This window comes from Bactrocera dorsalis, unplaced genomic scaffold (genome assembly GCF_023373825.1).
Source record: "Bactrocera dorsalis isolate Fly_Bdor unplaced genomic scaffold, ASM2337382v1 BdCtg055, whole genome shotgun sequence".
Lineage (NCBI taxonomy): Eukaryota > Metazoa > Arthropoda > Insecta > Diptera > Tephritidae > Bactrocera > Bactrocera dorsalis.
Window position 1 is genome coordinate 11,067 of NW_026038106.1, and position 23,589 is coordinate 34,655.

The window sequence follows — 23,589 nt, forward strand, 5'->3', positions numbered from 1 at the left end:
ATGTATGTATGTTAACTTTCGATATATGTATGTATGTATTACTATGGACGCTTAATCAATTTACGCAAATGTACACATACATATGTATGTACATGTGTACGATCGTATGCAAGTTAATTCAGAGCAATATTTCCCAATTTCTCAGTATTCCAAAATAGCATTACATAACATAAATTTGCAATTGTGTACATACAATAATTTTTGAAAACTGCTACAGCATCCTTGGACGTCTGCGCAGCTGTAAATGTACTAAATACAAAGGAATAACAAATGTGTACTCATGTAGTTATGGATATGTATGTATGTGCATTAGTGTGGGCCAAAAAAAATTTTTTTTTCTCTTGGTACTTTGAAAAATAAGTCTTTAGACACCACTAAGAAAGTTTCTCTAAATATGAGCTCTTAAGTGTAACGGAAAGGTCCTCCGTCTTATAGTTTTTTGTAAACCTGGCAATTTAAAAGATGCTGAAGTTTGATTATTTTAAATCTTTCTTATGTACTTTACATATATGGCAACAAAATGAAAAACAAATAATCATCATAATCAAAGAACTTAGTTGTATTTTTGACCTCTAATGTATATATATGTATACCTCTATATATATATATGTATGTATGTATGTATAAATATGTTCATATGTATCTACCTATTTTTGACAGTTTTTCTTTCTTCCGATGTCGGTAACTAATATCCGTGCAAGCACAGTTTGCGAATCAAGAAGGAATAAGGAATAATAGTTTCTTAAGCATATAAACAGCCAATAAGAAGTGCCACAGCTGCCGTAGGTAGAAAAATTTGTGGAAAGAAAATTGCTGAAAGATGTTAAATGCATTGTTTCTGTATTAAAATTTTTTTTAGCGCATCTAAAAGGCAACAGTTTCATGAATCAAAGGACGACACGACAAACATTGCATTTAGAAAAAATACATACATTTGTACATGCATACATACATACATACATATGTCCGTACATGCCATATGCATGAATTTTTAACTATGCGCATATATTTTTATCTATCCCGAAAAAAGAAAGAGCCTTTTAAGATAAAATTTACAAGAAATGAGTCAGATTATTTTTCAACGTATATCTTTATTTAAAAAATTTGGAACACAAAGCCTCAACTATATAACTAGTAAGCGTAAATAAATTGTTAAAATGGATTTAGAAGTTGAACCACAAAAAAAAAAACAAAAAACGCTATGGGAACCATATGAAACAAATTTAAATATTATAACAAAAATGGCTTTTGGGAGTTTCTTTATTAAAATTTACATAGTTCTGATAGAGTAAGTTTACAAAGTTGAATTGCTTTTGCTATGGCAATGGAAATGCGTAGGTTATCCCTTTGCGTATGTTCCTTAAGTTAGGTGTAGAATTCCGTCAGTCCTCATTTTTGTAGTGAGCCATATTGTTCACGTGCAGGCTTAGCTGTGCAACTAAATGACTACATAAAATATAATTTCTGAAATATGTTTAAATAATTAAATAAAATGTCATTAAGCGTTTTTTTCTATGACAGCGCAAAAATTGCATTACGCGCGGATTTGTTTGTTTTGATTGCATAATAAAATTATAACGAAATACAAACTACAAACTGCAAATGCAAATGTTTATCAAATGTTTAGTTTCATTATTAAAATAACTTAAAAGATAAAACAAAAATATATAAACTAATTTAATTTCGATATGGCTTAAATCTAAAAGTATTATGTATGTGTGAGGTTGGTACTGTTTTATATATATAATGCAGTTGACGTTTATTAAATGCTCAGTATGTCGTGATTTGGGTTGATTACTGGTAATTATGAAATGAATAAGTCTTCAACTAAGTTAGCTAAATATATATTTTACGAACTATTAGATTCATCAAGTTTTATACTAATATTTAGGTCTAAAATGTTCTCAAAGAGTTCTTCAGTGGTAAGTAGTGGGACTTTGGCAACTTCATGGAATATTTTATGTGAATATTTACTACGTATTGTCTTTACTTTAGGTTTGCGATGCAATGTAGCATTTAAAATGGGTACAATTTCAGCGAAATCTGTCAACAAATATCCAGTATAGTATTCCAGCGTCAATGTCCAGGGGTTTGTATCGCCATCTAACCGCAAAGCCATGAATAAAGCTGCACAAGCAAGTTTTGAATCGCTAAATTGAATAGTTGCATAATCCATTAGTGACAATTCTAAAATATAACGTGCTAATGTGAGCGTTGGCATTGAAACTTTGGCGCAACGGGCGTAACGTCGTAAAAATCGATATGACAACGGTATGCCAAGATCATAATTTATAGTTCGGAGTGTCGTCATTTCCATACGTATTAATTCATTATGTTTATACGCGCCATCACATATATAAAGAAAATCTTCAATTAAGGGCGGTGTTCGTTCATCGAATTTGCATGCGATAAAAAGTGCAGATGCACCAAGCAATTGCAGTACATCCTTATTGATAATAACGCGGCATAAGAAGAGATCCACAATTTTTACCGCCAAATAGAGTGTTTCATGATTTAATTCGAATGTCTCTTGCACTTCGACCATCCAGTCAACTAATAATGTGCGCATCCATTTGGTCAAATGTATTTGTTTTTCCATATAATCTGTAATAGGAAACTCTTCCTCCCGTGATTTCATATAATTAAATATATCCATGGCATAGTGAGATACTTGAAAGATATCATTCCAGTTAGCCTTGTCAAAATCTTCAACGCCTTCCGGCACCGATGTAGGCGGTGGTTTATCACCAATTTCTTTATCAGGCGTACCTTCAATTTTCTTCTTCTCTTGTAATAGTAATGCCGAACGTCGCTTTGCAGCTTCGAAATTACCAGATAAGCGAATTGACTCGGAACTAGAAATATCTTCCAGTGCCGACATGTACAAACTTTCTTCAGTTTTATTGAATTCATTGGAAATTCTTCGTACTGGCTTATTGGGCAGAGATGGTTTTATTGGCACTGTGGCTAATACTGGAGAGGGTGGCGCCAAAACAGGCAATCTTAGTGTTGGCGGTGATGGTATAGGTTCAATCTTCGGTTTAGGCTTTGCATAATTATCTACCAGAAATTTGGCAATCGTTGATTTGGAAATGGTAGCATTTCGCGTACTCGCCCTGGTTGCCATTTTCTTTTGCGAAATATTACGTTCACCCATGTCCACATTTCCGATAATGTTTTGCGTTTCTTTAAGCACTTGCGCATGTGTCCCAATTATGTGCGTTTCCTTTCTCTTTGTCAAATTTTGGTTTGGCTTCAAATTTTCTTCAGTATGCATTTTACTCGTCGTCATTGTTGTTAATTTTACGTTGTTTGTGAGATTACCAAGCGCTGATCGCTTAACTTTTTCATTTTTAGCCGGACTATGTTCGGCTTTACGTTTGCCGCGCGTCTGGATAACATCAACATTTTGATCCTGGACATTGATTGTGCCTCGCCTATTAAGTGTTTTCCGTGGCTGAGGTAACAATGAGTTCATAGTTGTCGTTACAGCTTGTTTAGAAACTGCACGGGTATTCTTTGTTGGCGCCATTTTTAATAATAATGCGTGCAATTTTCGTCCTTTAATATGCGTCTCAATTTACACTATCTCTAGATCACTGCGGCTGTTTTCGTCTTTAATCATTCATTTAGCGTGCTCTAATTTTGGCATTTAACTTTCTATAAAAAAAAATAACAAAACAATTATACACTACTTAAAGAATTGATATACAAAATATTCACCTACCAAACAATATTCTAATTTCAAAAACACCTGGACAGAAATTATGCCGCTCTACGCTTAACGGCGTTCGCAAAGACACAAATGAGCATCTTTGCTACACGTTACAATGTTAGCTGTGGTTAATTAACGAAGGGTTGCATTTCGAACTTTACGTGACCATAAGGCAATATTAAATTTTTTGCATATAATTTTCGAAACTAAATATTTTTAACTTTCATACCTCATTTTAATAATAATATAGATTATAGAATAATTAATATATTAAACGAAAAGTTAAAGAATGAATCAAAATTAGCTTGTTAAATTGGTTATTGCCTGTTCACACACGAACTCTTTTGTCCGTCAAGCCGCTTTTTGTTAGCGAGGGGACGACGAGAAAAGACGAAAGGACTGTGCTTTTCGTGTTCGGGTGGCACGCTTTGTGTTTTTGTGCGTAAAGTGGCAACTCGACAGGCAATTTAAGTTTGCTAATAATCTGGATTGCTAGCAATATTGCGAATGTAGACTGCACGTTGCTAATGTTTAGCAATTTCTTGCTGAATATATTTTGCCATTCATTGCTAGCAATGAACTGCCAATTTGGTGATCTGACAGAGCGGTATTCATTTCCCTGAACATTTTAAAGAGGCAATATATACATGCCTGGCTCGATCGCATGAAGGCAGCAAAGCTGAAATGCCGCAAAGCTCTTTGTTTGCATTGGAACATTCTGCTGGCATATGAATTCATTGCCCAACCACTGCGGCCAGCAGCGGCAACCCCCCGCTCGCTTCCGTCGCAAGCAACTGTGTTGACGTATGCTGATTCGGCTTGCCGGATACATCAGCTGATATTATCGTGCCCAGTTTTTAGGTTACATCCATTCAAATATGTATATGTGACCTGGTCTACGGAAAGGGGGCTTAGGTGTCAAAAGATCAATTTTCACTTTTTAGTTGATTCGGATGGAAGATGAGAGTTGTTTATTTTTAACAGCTGTTTCCCAGAAAACTACATAGTTTTCGCACGTTAGCTCCCTTTTCGTAGACCAGCTCACATATATTTATTATCCGTAATTTAATTCAATTTTTAATTTGGCAGTTTTTTTAATTTTCAGAGGCGTTTATGGCGTGGAAGCAATATAAACCGTTTTAGAACACCACAATTTTAAAATGTGAATGCATACATATTTATTTCTACACAGTTGATGATAACTGAAATCTATTTGTTGAGGGACCGACCTCTGCATACAACGGATATTTATATTAAGAAATATAGAAACAGGAAAGTATCTTCAGATGATTGTAATCTAAAGTTAGAATGTAAGCCTTTGTTGCTGTAACGCCAGAAAACATTCCTGAAGTAATTTCGAGGAATGGTGTCGAGTTGACAGTCCTTGGTCAGATAAAAATCCGTTCCGTTTCCTAAATCCGCCTGTCGTTGGAGTGATCATCCAAACCGTCAATTTCTATAGTTTTGTATATAGTATAGTTTTGTTATAGTCGTGTGTTCTTGACAACTTGCAAATAGAAACTTATTGGAACATTTTACTTTAGAAACATTCTATTAATCTACTTTAAATTGTGAATAAGACAACCGACCCATTTTTTTTCATAAATGTAAATTTATTTGTATTTTCCAGTGTTCTCTATATTACAAAGTCTTTCAACGGATTTTTATTACTTTTTTTTATAAGAAAAGAGAAAAAAATGCCTCTTCATTTGCGAGTACCGCTCTTTAATGCTACATGCATTTATGTACATTAACATGGTAAACAACTGAACTGTTGTGGCAAACACCTACTTTCATAGGTAGTACGTACATATCTACTTAGAATATTTTTTAAGATCCAATCTATGTAAGTATAAAAACTATTATAAGTAATTCCTAATGGTAAAATTTTTAAAAGAAATAGTAAAATGGGAGTGGCTTATATCTAAATTTGGCCTTGTATATATGTAATTATGAATTTTTGAATATACAATACAATGGTCATATAAGAAAACGATTCAAATATTTCAAATGAAATGGCAACGTGTTGAGTATACATACAAGTATTTGTAGTATAAAAATCATAGGTGCTTAATAATACTTAAAATAAAAAGTTGATTGTACATTTCATAAATAAACATACATATATATGTATAAATACGTTTTTCATATGCATATTGTACAATATATGTCAACCGGAATTACCAAAAGCTACTAAGTTATAACTGTAGAATATTTAAACTTATTTAGATCACATTACCATTTCATTTGCACCCGTAGGTTTATGCGCCTGATTCTTAGTATCCAATTCGATATTTATAATTGTTGTTTATTAAATATTTATTATATACCATAAATTCGATAACTGATGAGTCTTGAAAAAGAGTCGATGATATTAAAATTTTTAGTAGATTGGTTTTATGCCTATATTGTGTTGGTACCTATATACATATGTTAAGCATTTATGTATAGGTTAGTTGCAACACAGTTATATATGCATAAATATCTCTGTATATATGTAGGTAATAAGGTATTTCGAAGGTAACGTTTTTTAAATGATATGAGTTTGGAGGTGCGAATGAATGATCTTTGCTCCCATCTTTTGTATCTGTCTAAATGGTATTCGCATGAGCTTTGCGAACTTATGAATTAAATCCAGAGTTTATTAAAGTTTTTATTTAACATTAAAAAAATACAAAATAGTAAATATTATAATAGTTAAATAATTCTACTATTCTGTTCAAACTTTTGAACAATGTATGATATTTAAACTTTTTAAACTATAAGATATAATTAAAAAAAATTAAAAAACAATAAAAAACTAAAACAAAATTAAAAAATTAAAAAATAAAAAAAAAAACTAAAACAAAGTTAAAAATAGCTAAAGTATTTATAAAGTAAGTTTAACAATTTTCTTAATTTTGAAAACGTAAGCTTTAATTGCTAAAGCCTTGCATGTATATTTCTTTGCGGTTATGTATGTTTGTATGTGCCAGTTTAAAATTTGTACCCCTTGACATAGAGTACTCTTGCTACGGATTTGACTTTTGTATCAGGTTATGAATTTGGCAGTGATGGAACTGTTTCAATATTTTCTATTTCACAAAATAACATTTAAAAGTGCGATTTAAAAGTTGACTAATAAAATAGTTTTTTTATATTTCTTCAGAAAAAGAAATTTGTTTCTTGCGTAAAGAACTATTTAAGTGGTGTATACAAAACTTAAATGGTTTTCCATATTTATTTAAAAAAAACCGCGCATATAAAAAAATGTAATCGCAACGTTTGGAGTTTTTATATAACTTTTGTCTTTATCTGGTGAAGCTTTTACCTTCGTACAAAAGGTATTACTATTTTACGATCGAAACAGGCTTAGATCGCCAGAGTAACAGTCCTTCCAATAACTTAAAAGCGGCTATTGTGGGTATTAAAATGATCATTGGGCACTTTTAAATGTTCATGTTTAGAAAAAAATACATATTTTTGGATTAAAAAGTGGTCAATCCCTTTTGTAGCCTTTTTTAGAGCAACATTTTTATCTGGTTGAGCATATTAATATTCAGCTTTTTTGGAGGCCTGACGGTAGTATGTACATTCTTTTGTAACAAACATCAATTTGTGCAAAAAAATTAATAGAAATGAGCGCGTTTGACTAACTACATAGTATGCATCGTGTTCTCATATTTGTGTAAATTAAAGAAAGATATTGATGGCTTAACATTTCTACAAAAATACATACATACTTTTATGTATTTGTTTAGTAAAAAATTAAAATGTTTTAATTACTTAGCATTGCTACTCATTCTCAAAGATTTTAATATCCAAAGTCTAAAATAAAAAGTTAAAAATCCTTTAATGAGCTTAGTAATAAAGCGCGGAATATCCTAAGCCTTTAAGATAAGCAAACGTTCTTATTATGAGCATTTCAATTGCTAATATTAAGGAAATCTATTGACTGATAGGCTTTCGCTAAGCTTTACACCTACCTAACTAATTATAAGTATTTTCTTTAAGATTTTGTTTAATATTTACATACATACATATTCGCAAATGAAGCGCAAAAAAGTGCATAATGTAATCTGCATTAGGGTGCCTGCAAAGTGGACGCTCAAACGCGAATCGAGCGCAAAACTGATTTCGATCAGCGCTTATCAATTTTACATAATGCAAAGTGAATGCCATATTCAGCGCTGAATTCCGCGCGTACTTTGCTGTTATACTGTTCTGTTTTGTTTCTTGTTCGTAACAGTTTATGTTAACCGCACGATTTAGTTCGAATATCACTTTATTTAAAAGAAGATATACAATTTATTATTGAATGTTTTGAGAGAAAAAGCTAAAAAAAATTGGGCGTAAAAACGGATTTTTATTACTTCACGATAGATTAGGAAACTCCCGTCATAAATTTGACTTTGAAAATATTAATAGCGGATATTTAATAAATTAGGGAATTGCCGTTATAAATTTAACCTTGAAAATATTAAATGAATATTGAAAATTTAAGTATTGTTCTACCACATTCATGCTAATCCCTTGTAAGCAAAATGTGAGATCACTAAACCGATATGCAAATGAACAATGCAACAGTCGAGTCGGTGCCGAAAAACGTTTCAACTTTCTCGGATTGATCAGTTTTGGCTGCGGCTTTGGTCAACGTGCACTTTGCGCTGCCTGTGCAAATTGGCATTAAAATAATTACGCACACAATTTCGAAGCTGATTTCTAACTTTTGTCAGCTCTGCGCTCGGCTCGTCTTTGAGCGTCCACTCTGCAGGTACCCTTAGAATGAAGGTAGCGACCCAACAACTATTTATAAATATTTAAATATGTATACCACATACACAACGGTACCGCCTGCATGAAGCACACAACAAAGCATTGTGAAAAGCTTTAATTACCGGCTAATAAAAATTATTGTATTTAAGCATACCTACTTATTAATGTATGTACCTATAATACTTAATTTATCTTCATTAATAGTAATTGTATTTTAAATACGAAAAGATAGTAGCGAAACATTGCGTTTGAGTAATTGTCTGTGTGGTTTCGAAGGCGAGACTGATGATGTATCCACGATATCGAGCCCGTCGGCATTGAGGCTGTGTGTATCGTAGCTTAAGTCCTGCATTGGTACAACTTCCGGCAATAAATGACGTATATGCGAGGGTGAACGACGCGCTTTGTATTGATGCCTTTCATATATATAAAAATTATAAAGAATATATAAATTAAAATGCCTTAATAATAAACAATTGCAACACGAATGTACTTACGTTTTATGACGATTTGCACTAAAACGTGCACAGCTACATGAACACATGGATGTAGTTGAGCCACTACTATTTGACTGAACTTCATGACCTTCATATCCACTTAAAATGGAGCCATTTGCTGTAATGACGTCACCTTCTAATTTAACAGCAACTTGTAAAGCCTGAAAAACGTTTACGAAACCAGGCTTATTAGTAATTAAAATTTGTAGGTATGTTTGGCATTTTGGGAGAAATAATAAAAAAAATATGTGTTTCTGAAATGTGGGCAGTTTGAGTCTTTGATGCAGGGAATACAAAGTTGAATTGAATTTTTAATTAAAAACAAAACTTTCACGATTTCTTTTTTAACTATTAAATTAAGAAAAATGTTTGTCTTTTTTCAATTTTTCACAACTTTTTTAACATACTACATTTTATATATATTATAATTAAACAAATTATGTTGTAACCGAGTTTTAAAAATTTGAGTTGCTTTGTATTCCTTGTTCAATGTTAGCTAGTGTTGATATTTTAAACCAGAATAAATAAAATAGTTTTTCATTGTATTTTTGAAAGTAGTTATTATGTTTATGTGGCTATAATATGCAGTAGTTTATTTTTTCTTTCTGTTTGTCTTGAACTTGTAGACAGGTATAGAGATTTGAGTCTCGGGCTTAAGTAAGTATTAGAAAATATTGTATTTTTATGTTTATTTATTATTAAACGTTTGTTTTAAATTTTTAATTGAAAACCGCAATCACCTCTTTTGTCCAAATATTGGACTTGGTTATAAACTATTGTATTGTTCGTGGTCCAATATACATTTTTGTAAAGAAAATTAAAAGAAAACATATTTGTTTTTACATTTATTATCGTTTTCATTGAAATCAAAAAATTAAAAATAAAAGTAAATTGGAAATATATTATCATTGTGATATTATAGTTTGTAAGCTTTTTAGTTAAAAATTTAAAATGTGCAAATTTTAACGATTCTTTTAATAAAAATATTTTAATATGATCATGAAAAAACGAATTGAAGCATTGGCATGCAATAAAGTGCCAAATTTTAAAAATTGTAATGATTCAAACCTGTGCATTAATGATAGATATAATTTTTTCAAAAATATGAAGCGGTAATTGAAAGTTGCAAATTAAAAAATATAAAAAAAATTTAAGAAAAACTCAATTATATTTTTTGAAAAATCTCTGTATGCATTATTATGAAAACTCCACTACTTAATTTTCTCAGAAAAAATGTATTTTTTTAATTCTGTTGGTTAACTTTTCAATTCTGGTATAGCGTAAATTTTCTTTGTAAGTGTTAGTGTATATGAAAGTAGTTATGTAAATCGTGCATTGCAAATGAAGGCCCAATTTCAATTTAATTACATGCATAAGCCTTTAAGGATTTTTTCATAGTAACTTAGGCTCCTATTTATAATAACCAAAATATTAGCTCACTTAAATGAGAAGATATATGGTATGTATATACATATTTGAAAAATTGATATTCCACTCAGTTGCGTATAAATCCTAAATTAATTTCAAATGTTAAGGTTTACCAGCAACAGCTGGCCATGGCTTGCGTAACTTTAAACTTATTTTGCAATCAAAAACTTTGCTTGCCCGTGCGAATACTCATAGTTCGGTGCTGCATCACCTAATTTGCGTTATAAAAGAATCTAATTTCACTTAATGACAATTGCAACTGTTTTCCTTATTAAGAGCCTATGTATCTTCCGTCAAGTTTGCACCATTATGCAATATGAAAATAACTTTTTATTCGAACCGAAAAGCCTTTTTATAAATGAACAAGTCTTAAATAATATATATAATATTTAGTTCTTATTAAATTACTCACAATACAACTATTTATTGTTATAAGGATTTATAGAAACCATTTGCGCAAATGGAAAGCCCTTAGAAAAAGCTTTAAGCTAGTTCAACTTTTAGTCTTAATTTGTGCTGTTTTTTAGATTATATGTACGAATTCTCTTCCCAAGAGATTCAAATAATTAAAGCAATTCAAAAACCTTATGGCACACTCATTTAGCCTAATATATTTCGATTTGCCCTTTTTTAAATTTAATCAAGTTGGAAAAAAACGTAAAGGGGTTATCTAATTCTATAGGAATTCAACATCAATATCAAATATTAAAAGATTTCAAAGATTTGATTAAAAAAATTGTTAAAGTATTATTGAAAAATAATATTTACTAATGTATATAAAAATAAATTATTAGTATTGAAATGATTCTGCACCTGCATAGCTTGTGCTTCATCCCTTCGTTCATCCTCCGTATTCATTGTAACAAACCGCAATACTAGCAGATTCAGCGAGGCGGCAACAATTGCCAAACCGAACAATATGAATATCAATGCGAACATCACATATTGCGGTTTGTTGTTGAGTGCATTATCTTTTTGTAAAGCTACCATATCTCCAAAACCTAAATGAAAAACAAATGCATTTATACACATGTATGTATGTATGTAAATTGATAATTTCATTTCGAAAACTTTTACAGCACATTTATGGCAGGAACACTCACCTATTGTAGTTAAAGTAATAAAGCAGTAATATACTGAATCGAAATAGCTCCAACCTTCGTAGCGTGAAAAAGCCGCAGCACCACCAGCTATCGTTAAAGAGCTCAGCGTTGTCACAACGCATATTAAATCTACTTCAGAAGCCGCAGTTCGTTTACAACGTAGTGACTTCCTCACTGCTTGTATAACATAGCTGTAGTGAATGAAAAACGAAAGCAAAATGTAAAAGAAAAATTTTCACAATTAAATTTGCAAATACATGGCACATAAGAAATATGCATGTTATTTGTAAATATATTTTGTATTTAATAGGCAATTAACCTGCTCAGTCTATTCACTCTTTCTCCAATACTTTGGAACATCACAAGGCCCAATGGTATCCCCACAATTGCATAACACATTGTGAAGAGTTTGCCACCGATTGTGCTTGGCGTGGAATGGCCGTAACCGATAGTCGTCAACACTGTTGTTGCATAATAAAATGCACCAGTGAATTTCCATTGTTGGCCAGCTTTGTGTGGTTCTGACTTAAGCACAACTGTCTCCATCACTTTGAAGTCCTCTTGTGAAATATTGTATTTTCGTATAATCATATCTTCCACAGCTGAAAAGTAAGAAGCATCATTGAAATATGGCTTTGAAAATATTATACATACTAATTTATTTCATATATTTATAAATTATGTTAAAATTTCTGGGGAACTTTCTGATATACAGTCTGTCAATTAAGAGCGTGGTCGAGATAATTTATAAAAAAAAATATTTTATGAAACTTTCATATTTAAATATACATTGTACACATTACAAACAATGATGCAATTTGGTCAATAATATTGTATGTCCAGTCACCACCGGCGTCGATAATTGCTTGGCATCTCCGAGGCATGCTTTCTACTACTTACATAATTCGACGGCGTATTCTAGTGGCAAGGATCTCTAGATCCGACGAATTTCGTAAGACAACTGCTTCAAAGTTTACTCGTATGAGCGTCTTCCACGAAGCTTCTATTTAATATATGCCACACTTTTTCAATAGGGTTTGCATCGGGCGACTGCGACGGCCAATCCAATGTAACGATGCCAGATTGAATTTTCCGCTGAGTACAGAGCTTGCTGCGATGTTTAGGACCGTTGTCCTCCTGCAGAATCCAATCTTCATTTTTTGTGATGAACCATCATTTGGCAGATGTCTGTAAAGCCTTTCTGTAAATTTTTTATTGTTTTCTCGGCATTTAGGTTGTCAGTAAAGAGGTACAAAGTGCCGAATCCCTGCTTTTGAGAAGCAGCCCGAAAGATGCACCTTTATTCCACGTTTTACGGTCCGCTGAACAAGCCTATTGGTGGAAGTTGAGCCGGCTCGCGTGAAAACATAACGTGCCCATATAGAACATTCATCAGTAAAAATGGCATTTTCAATATCTCTGTCAATATTCTCATGCGCCCAAGCGAGTCGCTTTGTCACAAGTTTTTCAGTCAACAGAGGCTTCTTCATTGTGTTGCGCCAATTCAGATCATGAGTATGAAGAAGGGTTCGGATAGTTTCGTAGGTTATATCTAAACCTTTTGCCATTAATTTTGCTTGTCCTTGCCGCAATGTTAAAGCAGGATTCCGGGCAAACAGATTCACTATTCTTTTTTCATCTTTTTTGTTCACTTTTCCTATCGAACCACGTTCTAGTAAATCATCGACTTTTTTAGCCACTATATAACGCTGTATCCACTTCTCTACAAATGCCTTCGACTTTCTCATACATATATTTAGCAGCCGCTGATTGTGACATTTTGGGACCTTTCGGGTGGATGCAAAGGAACACAGCCTCGTAGCGCGGCTTGTACTTGCACTCATGGCGTTTAACGTGATTCTCTTTCAAAAGATCAACGACAACTGAATCTTTGTTGACAATGCATCAAGGACAAAGCTTCCCTCTATCGGCTCGCGAAGGAATTAGAGCGAAATCTTTCATTAACTGTCTCTTACTTGTCAGACTGTAATTATATTTGCTTTATGCCCAAATAATCAAACAAGCTCCATTTACTCTTTTTTAAAGTCCTTTTCACGTTGTTAATCTCCAGCTGTTTATTTATACAGTTTATAATATTATCCTTGTTTAGAAAGCATACTTTGCACGCCAAGAGCAAACTAATTCTTCCTAAATATCTAAATTTAAACTCTCCGCGTATCAAGAGTTCTTTAGTTGAAGCGAACAACCCGTAATTGTGGGAATTTAGGTGAAAAACTTAAAGTAAGTAAATAACAAGTAAAAACCTTAACGTTGGTGGCACTTAAGATATAAAACCCTTCACAATTAAAAAAAGTTGTCTATGAAAAAACTTTATTTTGATCAGTCAGTTTGTATTGGGTTGTCAAAAAAGTCTTGCGGTATTTTTATTGAATTTTTTTTTATTGAAATTGAAATGAATTGTTGATGACTCATGCCCAGCTCTTGACCGATGCTACGACTGCTACTATGCCGGTCTCTTTCGACCCATTCATCGATTTTATCGCAATTTTCGACGACAGGCTTTCCGGAGCGTGGCGCATCTTCGACCACCTCTACACCAGAACGAAAACGTTGAAACCATCGTTGTGCGGTGGAAATGGAAACTGTATCGGTCCATAAACTGCACAAATTTTATTGGCGGCTTGAGATGCATTTTTGCCTTTATCGTAGTAGTACTGTAAAATATACCGTATTTTCTCTTTATTTTGCTCCATGTTTGCGACGCTATAACTCACGAACTACTTAAAAGAAACGACAATCAATCAAACACGTGTTAGCGCGTGAAATGAGCTTCCCAAAAAGGTATAGCATGACCCGATGCGGCGAAACTAAAACTAGAACTACGCGCTTTCAGCGCCAACTAGCGAAAATACCGCAAGACTTTTTTGACAACCCAATATGACAGCGATATGATATAATGGTCCGTCCTGAATAATTTGTTCGGAGATCGTAATGTTGTCTTGGATAAAAATATATGTCAAAATTAGATGAGACATCTTGTCAAATAAAAAAGTTTTTCATGCAAGGACTTCATTATGATCAGTCAGTTTATATGGCAAATGAATAGTACAGTGGTCGGTTTGACAAATGAACAACTTTTTGGAGAAAAAAGGACATGTTCACATTTTCAGATCGATATCACAAACACTAAAGCTAGTCCTAGTCCCTTATATACTGACAGACATGACTAAATCGATTCAGCTCGTGGCGCTGATCATTGATATACATATACAGGATGGCGCACGTATCGTGCTACAAAAACAAACTGTAAATTTTTTTTTTAATATATGCATTACATTTCGATTTAATGGACTGCTCCAATTCAGTCAGATTTTTGGGTTTTGTACACCTCTTGCTTGACATAACCCCATAAAAAAGTCTGGTGCAGTCAGGTCAGCGGTCCATCTTGCTAAAAACGCAGTTCTAGATAAAAAAAAACTCTTTCAACATCTTTAAATAACGGTGTCATTTGACAGTTACCGTTACACCGTTTTCTTCGAAGAAGTATGGCCCGACAATACTCCTTATTGAAACCTCGCACCACACAGTGATTCATTCTGGTTTGTCAAGTTATTGTCTTCTTCGGGCATTTCAATAATTTTGTATCAAAACTCCAGCCGCATAATGTCGTCTGCCAACTCCAAATTCCGCCGATCAGTTGCGAGTCGAAACTCTTGGAATTGCCTGAATTTACGATGCAAAAACCGCCATTGTTTCTTTAAAACGAATATACGGATCTCGATGGTACGGTCTTCTTGCGATACTTCCAGACTCGACAAACGTGTTTACTCCAGGAAGTGCAGCCAAAATTCCGAATTTCCTCTGGACCGAAATGACGGACTGCATATCCAAGCCCTCGTTTCCGGATTAAAAGTATTCATTTTTAAAAAATGTAAATAATAAGCTAGCAAATCGAAAAAGTAAGCTGATTGCTCACACAAAAAAAAAGTTATTACGATTTGTTTTTGTAGCACGATTCGTGCGCCAACCTGTACTATATTTTATAGGGACTACGATGTCTCCCTATGTGTGGTCGTGGCAAACTTATTATACCCTGTCCGGTTTATAAAAACTCGGTTTCGAGTTTTTCAAAATCGAAATATGGTGAGCTTTCTTTGCAGATTTGTTTTAAAGATTTCCTTTTGTTTAAAGAAATTGTATAACCAATAAGGCAGAAGAAGACCTGTTCTGACTTCACCTAGTCTTGGTATTAAAGAAATGTGTAGTTATAGTATAGTATACATGTTTCCAAAAGTGTAACACTGATTATAGCAAATTTGGTCGAGTACATAGGTCCTACGATATGGAACTTCACATACATTAAACTGGTTAAAAATACCGTTATTCAATCATTAACATTTAAAAAATTGAATTCAATATAACTGTTTTTGCTTATGTTATTTGCAGCATGAACAAACGAACATCAGCCATCCAAACAACCGTTAGTTGCAAAAAAGCAATTAGACAATGTGCATGTGAAACCAAAAAATAAACTGCCAACTATATTGGTCAACGTCACATCTAAATAAGCTTCGTTTCACCGTTGGATGCCATCCTTTAAGATGTTATGTACTTTAATAATTGCCATCGATATAAATTCGTTCATTATCAATTGACGTCAACAAAGTCAACTAACAAAATCTGTTCAGAAAGCCACTCGTACGAAGTGCACGAGAAATTTACAAACATGTCGTACATGTAAGTGACTAGCCGGATGCATAAATGTAAATAAATGTGTGTCAATGTATTCGTAACCCTCTCATGCATGAGAGCACCTTAGCACAAGCACATACTTTATTTAATGTGCTTACAAAAGTGGCCCACTTGCGTTTGTCGTTTTGCCAATTTATCTATATGTATGTAATCAGGCAGGATTTCTATATATGTATGTATGTATGCATGGGTATGACTTTGTATACGTTTGTATGTAGATAGACGCGTTTTCCTACAGCTGGACATATTTACGGTTGCTAAGCATAAAGCGGTGACTAAAATATTAATACTCACCTTGCAGTGCTTCCCAGCGCCGCTTTTCCGTTTCCGATTCGAGCGAGTCAAATACAGCAGCGCCAACTAGTAAATATGTAAATGTGCACACGATCAAGGATATCGTGCGAACATTTTGTTTCTTCATTCTTCATTTAGGCGAAGTTTTATTTTTAGCTTCATTATCATTGCGATTATGATGAATACTTGTATTTCCTTTTTGAATATTGAAAATACATTGCTTGGCACCGTCGAAACGCTGAGCGCCAAGCGCATTCAAAACCCGTAACAATTATTTGTGTTATACTTATTTATGTATTAAATTTGTTTATGAGTGTGAATATATCCAATAATTTTATAATATTGCTCAGGATCCCTTTATACACTCAGTGACAGCTGAATTATGTTGTTGTTGTTGTGAATATAGTAATCCAATTGTGTCACTTTGTATACGAAGCTGTCTCAACAGTATGATTAAAGAGTTTTCGATTTCTGATGTTGAATTGTTATTAATTATTTCTATCTTTTCTTCTTTTTTAATGGTTCAATGAGAAGTATTTTCCTTAATATTTAAAACATTAACTATATAAATGAACCCACTTTAAACATTTTTAGTTTACAATTTTTGGCACTTATTTTTAGAGATTGAAAAAAATACTCTAGCAAAAATTCATCAGAATCTCAAATCTTGCATTTCTTACCAAATTTCGTGTGCGGATGTTGGAAAAGGATATTCAGTTTTATCAAAACCACAAGCCTACGAGGTACAAAACCTTCAAAGGCGGTCGAGAGATCGTTGAAGACATTCTGGATCACCTTCGACCTCTTAACTGATGAAGATATTAAAAAAGTGAAGGATATGGTGCTTGAAAATCGTCACGCAAGTGTCAGAGAGATGTCAAGAGAGCTCGACATTTCTCCCGAGTCCCGATTCGAATGAATGTGGTGGATATTTTGGGTATGAAACACGTTTTACTCGACTCGACACGATAAAGCTGATATTTTTTCAAAAAGAGTACCGTAAACAGGTCTCTTTGAAGATCGCTTGATCGTGCGAATTCCGATCACACATCCATGGAAACCGCCGATGAGACATGGGTTTATGAGTTTAACATGGAAAGAAGTCAACAACTATTGGAATGGTTGAAAACCAAGTTGAATCTCATTGTTTTTTTCGATACTCGAAGTTTCGTGCATGATGAATAAAACGAAATTCGCTGAAGGAGCTGAAGGCCATACACATACATCAGTAACGTGACCGTGATTAGCACGTGGCAAAAGTCTACAATCTCGTATTGACAGACCGGCGATTGAACGTCTTCCAGATACCTGAGACATAAGAAAACCGTTAGCGCGATGGGTTCCGCAATTATTCCCTCCATACAAGTACAGCCGTGATACCACCACACAGCAGTATTCGTCGGTGTTTAAACTCGATCCGAAGAAGTTACTGCAACGTTTCTTGTTCGTCGACAAAACTTGGGTTCACTTAAGGCGAAAATTGTTGTATTGCCCAGAAAGATGATGACCACCGTTTTCTGCAAGGTGTCATTTAAATCGACTACCTGCAGAAGGGATAATGGTCACAAGTCTCTGTTAAGCCGAATTATTGACATGTGATCAAATTTACGCCGGTCTTCTTCTTCTTTACTTGCGTAGACACCGCTTACGTGGTTATAGCCCGGTCTAGTTCATATATAACCGCACGCGCAAACTAAATCGAGAAAAAAATTAAAAATACTAGTGTGAGGTTTGATCCCTATATGACAGTTAGTGTGGGTTTGGCAGCTATATGTTGACGACGCAAAATATTTGTCCGGCGTTTTTTAGCATGAAAACAAGGAGTTTGTTTGAAATGTTGTACCTCCACTCGAATCACGGTAACGCAATAGTTGAAAATGTTGCAAAAATTTTTTGGGTGGTCTATCAGGACCACAAGTATTCAAAACAAAAAGCATGCAGCGCTTGAAAATCGTCCAAACTGGAAAACCAAAAATTCGTCCAAGACTTATAACAAGTGTGTGGAAAAATTTATTAAGCGCATATTTATAAGGCAATATTAAATGTTTGTATAAACATATCAGTGCGGATCAAATTTGATCAGACAAAACTCTTAATCTAACTATGGTAGATTGACACAATACGACACACATACATTAATTCAAAAATAACCGTAAATAAATGGAAAATGAATTTTAATTACAAGAATATAACATTTATGTGCGGCATTTGCCTTTAAAAGAATCAAAAATAGAAAAGAATGTAGGTTTCGTATAACTGCCGCTCAGAAGGATAATGAAACTATTTACGTTGCACTCTACGATGACCTTGTGTTATTTTTAAGCGAATACGAGGTTAACAAAGTATACGCCTTACAAAACACAACTAAATATACGTCACATTTATACAAATCACTTGTGCAGCTATATGACGATGAATCTGCCACATTGTAGCGAAGCTATGTAAAGTTTCAGTTGCGCCTGATGTTTGTTAGTATTTTAGTAACGATATCACTGCTGTTAATCTTGGTGGCAAAAGGCACAGTACCAGTAGCGTCGAAACTATGTAGCCTTGCCATGTAACAGCCGTGTACTATTTTATTTATTCACACATACATGCATGCATGCATACATTTGTATGTATATACAAGGAAATTGTATATATTACACGCTTGATTTAATTTTTTTCATTTAACTTTTTAATTTTATAGATATACGTAGGTATGTACAGCCGTGCACACAGTGATTTTTATTAGAGAGTCGTAACGGAAATCAATCACTTAGTTGTTATTAAATACAATATATTTAAATAACAGTTTTGCGAGAAATCCTTCGAAAAGAACACCAAACCACCGAATGCACATGTTTCCAACAAACTTTGTCACATATTTACTTCATGAGCTATTCCACCAAATGCCTGCCTGCTTTATGCTTGTCTGTCTGATTTCATATATGTACATATATATGTGGTTACAGTCACATAAACATATTGGAAACCGCACACTTGTGAACTTCATCCTGATAAACGTCTTTGAGCAAAGGACTCACGAAGGCATGGTGCCGACAATTGCATCATGTCCTTAATGGCTGAACAAATGATGAAAAGTTACTCTCTTGCCGCTGGATTTGAGAAAAATCTCTGCTCTCAGTAGCATCTTATTAGCATTTGATTTGTATGGCGAAATGTCAGGTATATGGATGTATAGTACATAAACTAATACATATATACTTGTGAAAACATTTGCTTATGTATGTATGTATATAGCGCCACAATAAGCATAATACATGCAAATGAAATAAGTATATGTATTATAACTAGTGTGAACAACATTTTCATTTGTTGCTTTATTATTTATATCAAAACCTTTTATTAAAAGTTATTTCTTTAAAATGTATGTATGTTTTTCCCAACATATTTATGTCATAGTAGTATGAGAAAAAAAATTATAAATTCAAAAAACATCAGCGGCATCGAAGCTCTAATACCCTGCACAGGTGCATTTCATAGGGCATCAAAGCTTTATGTTGATTTCAATCGGTCGGTTTAAATGGCAGCTATTTGCTATAGTGACACTATCTGAGCAATTTATTCAGAGATCGTGGTCTCGGCTTTCGCAATGATCTGTTTCAAATTTCGTGAAGACAATTCGTCCAATAAAATTTATTCCTTACAAGAACTTGATTTTGATCGGGCAGTTTGTATGGCAGTTACCTATGTCCATATGTGTATGTATGTATGTTATACAGGTCAGAACTAAATAATATGTTCGAAGATCTATATAAGAAAATAATAATCTTCACCAAAGATGTCTTGCCGAATAAATAGTTTTACCGTTCCGACAAATCAGCAGAATGTATGGGGTCTCCGACGTTTCTTTCTGGTTAAAGACTTCATAGCAATCTCAATATACGTGTTCAAGGTATAAAAATTACGAGACATAAAACAACTCCTTTAAAAAAATATAAACAGTTATTGGTTCTTTTAAAATAACCGTAATTTTCACGATTATCCTTCACTTCTACTTGAATTGCGAACATATCATTATGAAGTATAGCCCTAGACAATATCGGCACCGGGAAAAAATTAATTAACACAAATATAAAATGAAATGATATACATTTGGAATCTTTCGTATTGAATGTATTCGGTTGATTTATATTAGGCGCTTTTGGAATTCATTATAGTAGCTAAATATAACCAAAGACTTGAGAAGCTGCTCAGGTATAAAGCTGAAAAGAAATTGCAATATTTCTCACAGCACACTTTGTAAATTTAATATTTATGCGGCTCAAATATTTGTTTTTACATGAAACTCTCAAGCAAATGGGTACATACATTTAGGCGCATGTATTATATGTGTGTGTAAAATTGCACACTACCATATATTCGTATACATATGCATGTACTTTTGTAAAAGGATAATCCTCCACAAACTTTTAATCCGATTGCACTATACATAACCCAATTATTAGTATTATTTTTATAATTTTATTTTAAATTAATATATTTTAAAACACTTCGATTTGAAAGAAACATTTATTTCAGCTACATTTTGCGAATACCATTTCGTTATTTTCACTTCGTTTTATTATTCGTTTGGCTTGAACAAATTTGATTATGGAACAAAACTAGCTATGGTATATAGTAAAAAAAATTTAACACATCCATTCCAGGATTATATGGACTGTTCACAATAATTTGTTGAATTTAATTTTTGAAAAATGTTCACTTCATTTGTGCTCAAAATGTTTAATATATGCATAAATATTTTATTAATACTTTAGAATTTTCTTGCCGTCGTGTCACATCGCGCCGACTATCGTTTTTACCTTTGTAAGTGAATATCCGCGCTTTGACTACTCAAAATTATTAAATGGAATTTACTGTGTCCTGCGAGCACAGCATACCATATTGCTCGTCGCGAATGGTGCTGTCGATGGTGATGCTGTTACTAGGAGAGCAAGATGGTCGCTCTCTTTGGCTGAATAACAAATGAGAACAATCTGTCAAATCATTCTTCATCCCCCAAATGCTTGTTATACGCTCCGACAATTACTTAAATTGTAAGTCAATTAAGCAATGAACACTGCCGGATATGAAAATTCTTGTACCAAGTGCATTTATTGAGTAAATAAAGAAAAACAGCAAATATTCACATTTTACAAAAATGTAATTGCATATAATCGAAGAAGTTTCGACAAGGGTATATAATATACGTTCATCGTTATTAAAAAGAAGATAAAATAACGGCAAGACTATATGCAGCGAGAACATTTGAATCATTTAATAACATAACATAACATAACATAACTTTTAACCCCCTGCACCTAGGTTGACACTTCTTCAAGAATTTTTAACAAAAATCTTCACATATGTTATGTATATAAAAAACGAATTTGTAGTTTCAAACCGCGTTCATATCAGCAATGTTTTTTTAAACTTAGCCGCGGTTATTAAAACCTACTTGCTTTGTTATATTAAAAACAAATAATTGAATGCATATTGAAAAATTAATGTGAATTTTGACAAAAGTGTACGCTACAAAAAGATTTTGTTCCATTTCAACTTTCTTTTTTTAATGTGAATTTTAGACTTTGGCATAAACCGTCGAAGTTGTTATCACAGTAAATTATATATATTCGGGTATTAGATCAATGTAAATTTTAAGTTCTGTATATGTATTAAAAAAAATATAGATATATAATAATTAGATAAAAAAATATAATATAAACCATTAAGGATCGGCTAATATAATATTACAACCCAATAGACCTCGACCACTCCACGTTTTAGGTATAAGTATCATATCTAATTGTTGTCCCATACGTAGTACTTTCAAAGGAACCCTTTTATTTTGCATGTGGCGCACCAGGTCGCCAATTTGGGTTAGATTGTTTTGGAAGTTTCTGGAATTAATGGTGCCAAATTCCAATATCTCGTCATCTACTCGCAAACCCTGGAAGAAATTAGAGTATGAATAATAGCTTAAAACGATACTATGTTTCTTATAACTTACAGCCTCTTCAGCCGGCGATCCAGGACTTATCATATTTACTTTTACTATAACTTTCACTGGTGGCTCCACCGATACTGATGACATGCTCGTATTTGGCACATCACTATCATCTTCTAACCGTAAGGTGGCTGTATTGGTTGACAACAGCTGTGCCGGATTTTCCGCAGCCTCGGAATGTAATTTATGCATTTGCTTTTCTATTTCTTTCATCAGTGCCTTATAATCATTTTGAAGACAAATTATCTGTTGACGTGCCTGTCGCACTTGATAAACATCAATATCGTTCCGTGGAAATCCTTCTGCATCAACCAAGGGTCCATCCATTCCCACATTAGCATTCTGTATAAATAATATATATATATATATTTTTATAAACACTTTAAAGCGAATATAGTTAATAAATTAAAGATAAACTTACATTTGCCAAAATATTTCCATAATCGGATATTTTCGATTCCATTGCTTCCTTTTCAGCCATAAGCTTGAGAATCAAGTCCTTAGTTGGATTCGGAACGGGAACAACCATTTTAACCAAAGCCTTATTCTTCCTTTCGTTTCTTTGTAACTTCAATTAAAATTAAGTATGAAAGTGTATGTAACTTCAATTAAAGTTATGTATTAATAAATAAATTTTGAAAGAATGAATTATTTTCTTTCCTGCGTATTGTTTTCTGTGGGAAATATTGCTTTATCGATAGCTATTTGCGTAATGCCTCGATTAGTCTCCACGTAGAACGTTAACGTAACGCAACAGCCGTATGTATGACTACGTGATGGCAAATTAAAATATGTGACGTCACTTAATAATTAACTGTCCAAATAAAGGCGTTGAGCTGCGTAAAGCAGCAATTAACGTCAAACCCTCGCTAAAATTCTACTAGTACAAAAGAAATAAAAAGCAAAACAAATTATTTATTAATAATACCTGTATCCATTTGTACAAAGTACATATTTTTTCAGAAAAATAAACATTTCTTCGGTTTCTGCACCCACCTTTGCTGTCAAAACTGTAAGGTCATAAATAAATTTCCTTACAAGTAGTTAACAAAATTTGGCGTTGACGTCTAAATATATTACATAATTTAAATG

At 33.2% G+C, this 23,589-nt stretch overlaps 3 protein-coding genes and 1 long non-coding RNA gene across 8 annotated transcripts; 1 reads left to right on the forward strand and 3 right to left on the reverse strand.

Moving 5' to 3' along the window:
* The first annotated feature begins 637 nt into the window (after nt 1–637).
* Nucleotides 638–1,171, forward strand: LOC115066543 (uncharacterized). The gene is made up of 2 exons (XR_003846108.2): nt 638–786; nt 860–1,171. It is a non-coding gene; the product is annotated as an uncharacterized LOC115066543 (long non-coding RNA).
* Nucleotides 1,172–1,828: 657 nt separating this feature from the next.
* LOC105231705 (G2/mitotic-specific cyclin-B3) lies at nt 1,829–3,862 on the reverse strand. Its single transcript, XM_011213128.4, has 2 exons — nt 3,728–3,862; nt 1,829–3,660 (listed from the first exon to the last, which is right to left on the reverse strand). Exon 2 carries the CDS (start codon nt 3,530–3,532, stop codon nt 1,850–1,852), a length of 1,683 nt encoding a protein of 560 aa, XP_011211430.2. The 5' UTR covers nt 3,533–3,660; nt 3,728–3,862; the 3' UTR covers nt 1,829–1,849.
* Nucleotides 3,863–6,919: 3,057 nt separating this feature from the next.
* LOC105231707 (two pore potassium channel protein sup-9) lies at nt 6,920–21,448 on the reverse strand. 5 transcript variants are annotated; one of them, XM_049461539.1, is made up of 8 exons: nt 21,314–21,448; nt 16,506–17,046; nt 11,818–12,100; nt 11,499–11,689; nt 11,209–11,396; nt 9,708–9,740; nt 8,968–9,128; nt 6,920–8,886 (listed from the first exon to the last, which is right to left on the reverse strand). In XM_049461539.1, exons 2-8 carry the CDS (start codon nt 16,630–16,632, stop codon nt 8,685–8,687), a joined length of 1,185 nt encoding a protein of 394 aa, XP_049317496.1. In that variant the 5' UTR covers nt 16,633–17,046; nt 21,314–21,448; the 3' UTR covers nt 6,920–8,684. The 5 variants fall into 5 exon arrangements, with proteins under 5 accessions (XP_049317496.1, XP_049317494.1, XP_049317495.1 ...); XM_049461537.1 differs by having other exon boundaries at nt 21,264–21,448; XM_049461538.1 differs by having other exon boundaries at nt 16,506–17,066; nt 21,264–21,448.
* Nucleotides 21,449–21,586: 138 nt separating this feature from the next.
* LOC105231708 (26S proteasome non-ATPase regulatory subunit 9) lies at nt 21,587–23,183 on the reverse strand. Its single transcript, XM_011213130.4, has 3 exons — nt 22,919–23,183; nt 22,501–22,839; nt 21,587–22,440 (listed from the first exon to the last, which is right to left on the reverse strand). Exons 1-3 carry the CDS (start codon nt 23,024–23,026, stop codon nt 22,219–22,221), a joined length of 669 nt encoding a protein of 222 aa, XP_011211432.2. The 5' UTR covers nt 23,027–23,183; the 3' UTR covers nt 21,587–22,218.
* Nucleotides 23,184–23,589: the final 406 nt, after the last annotated feature.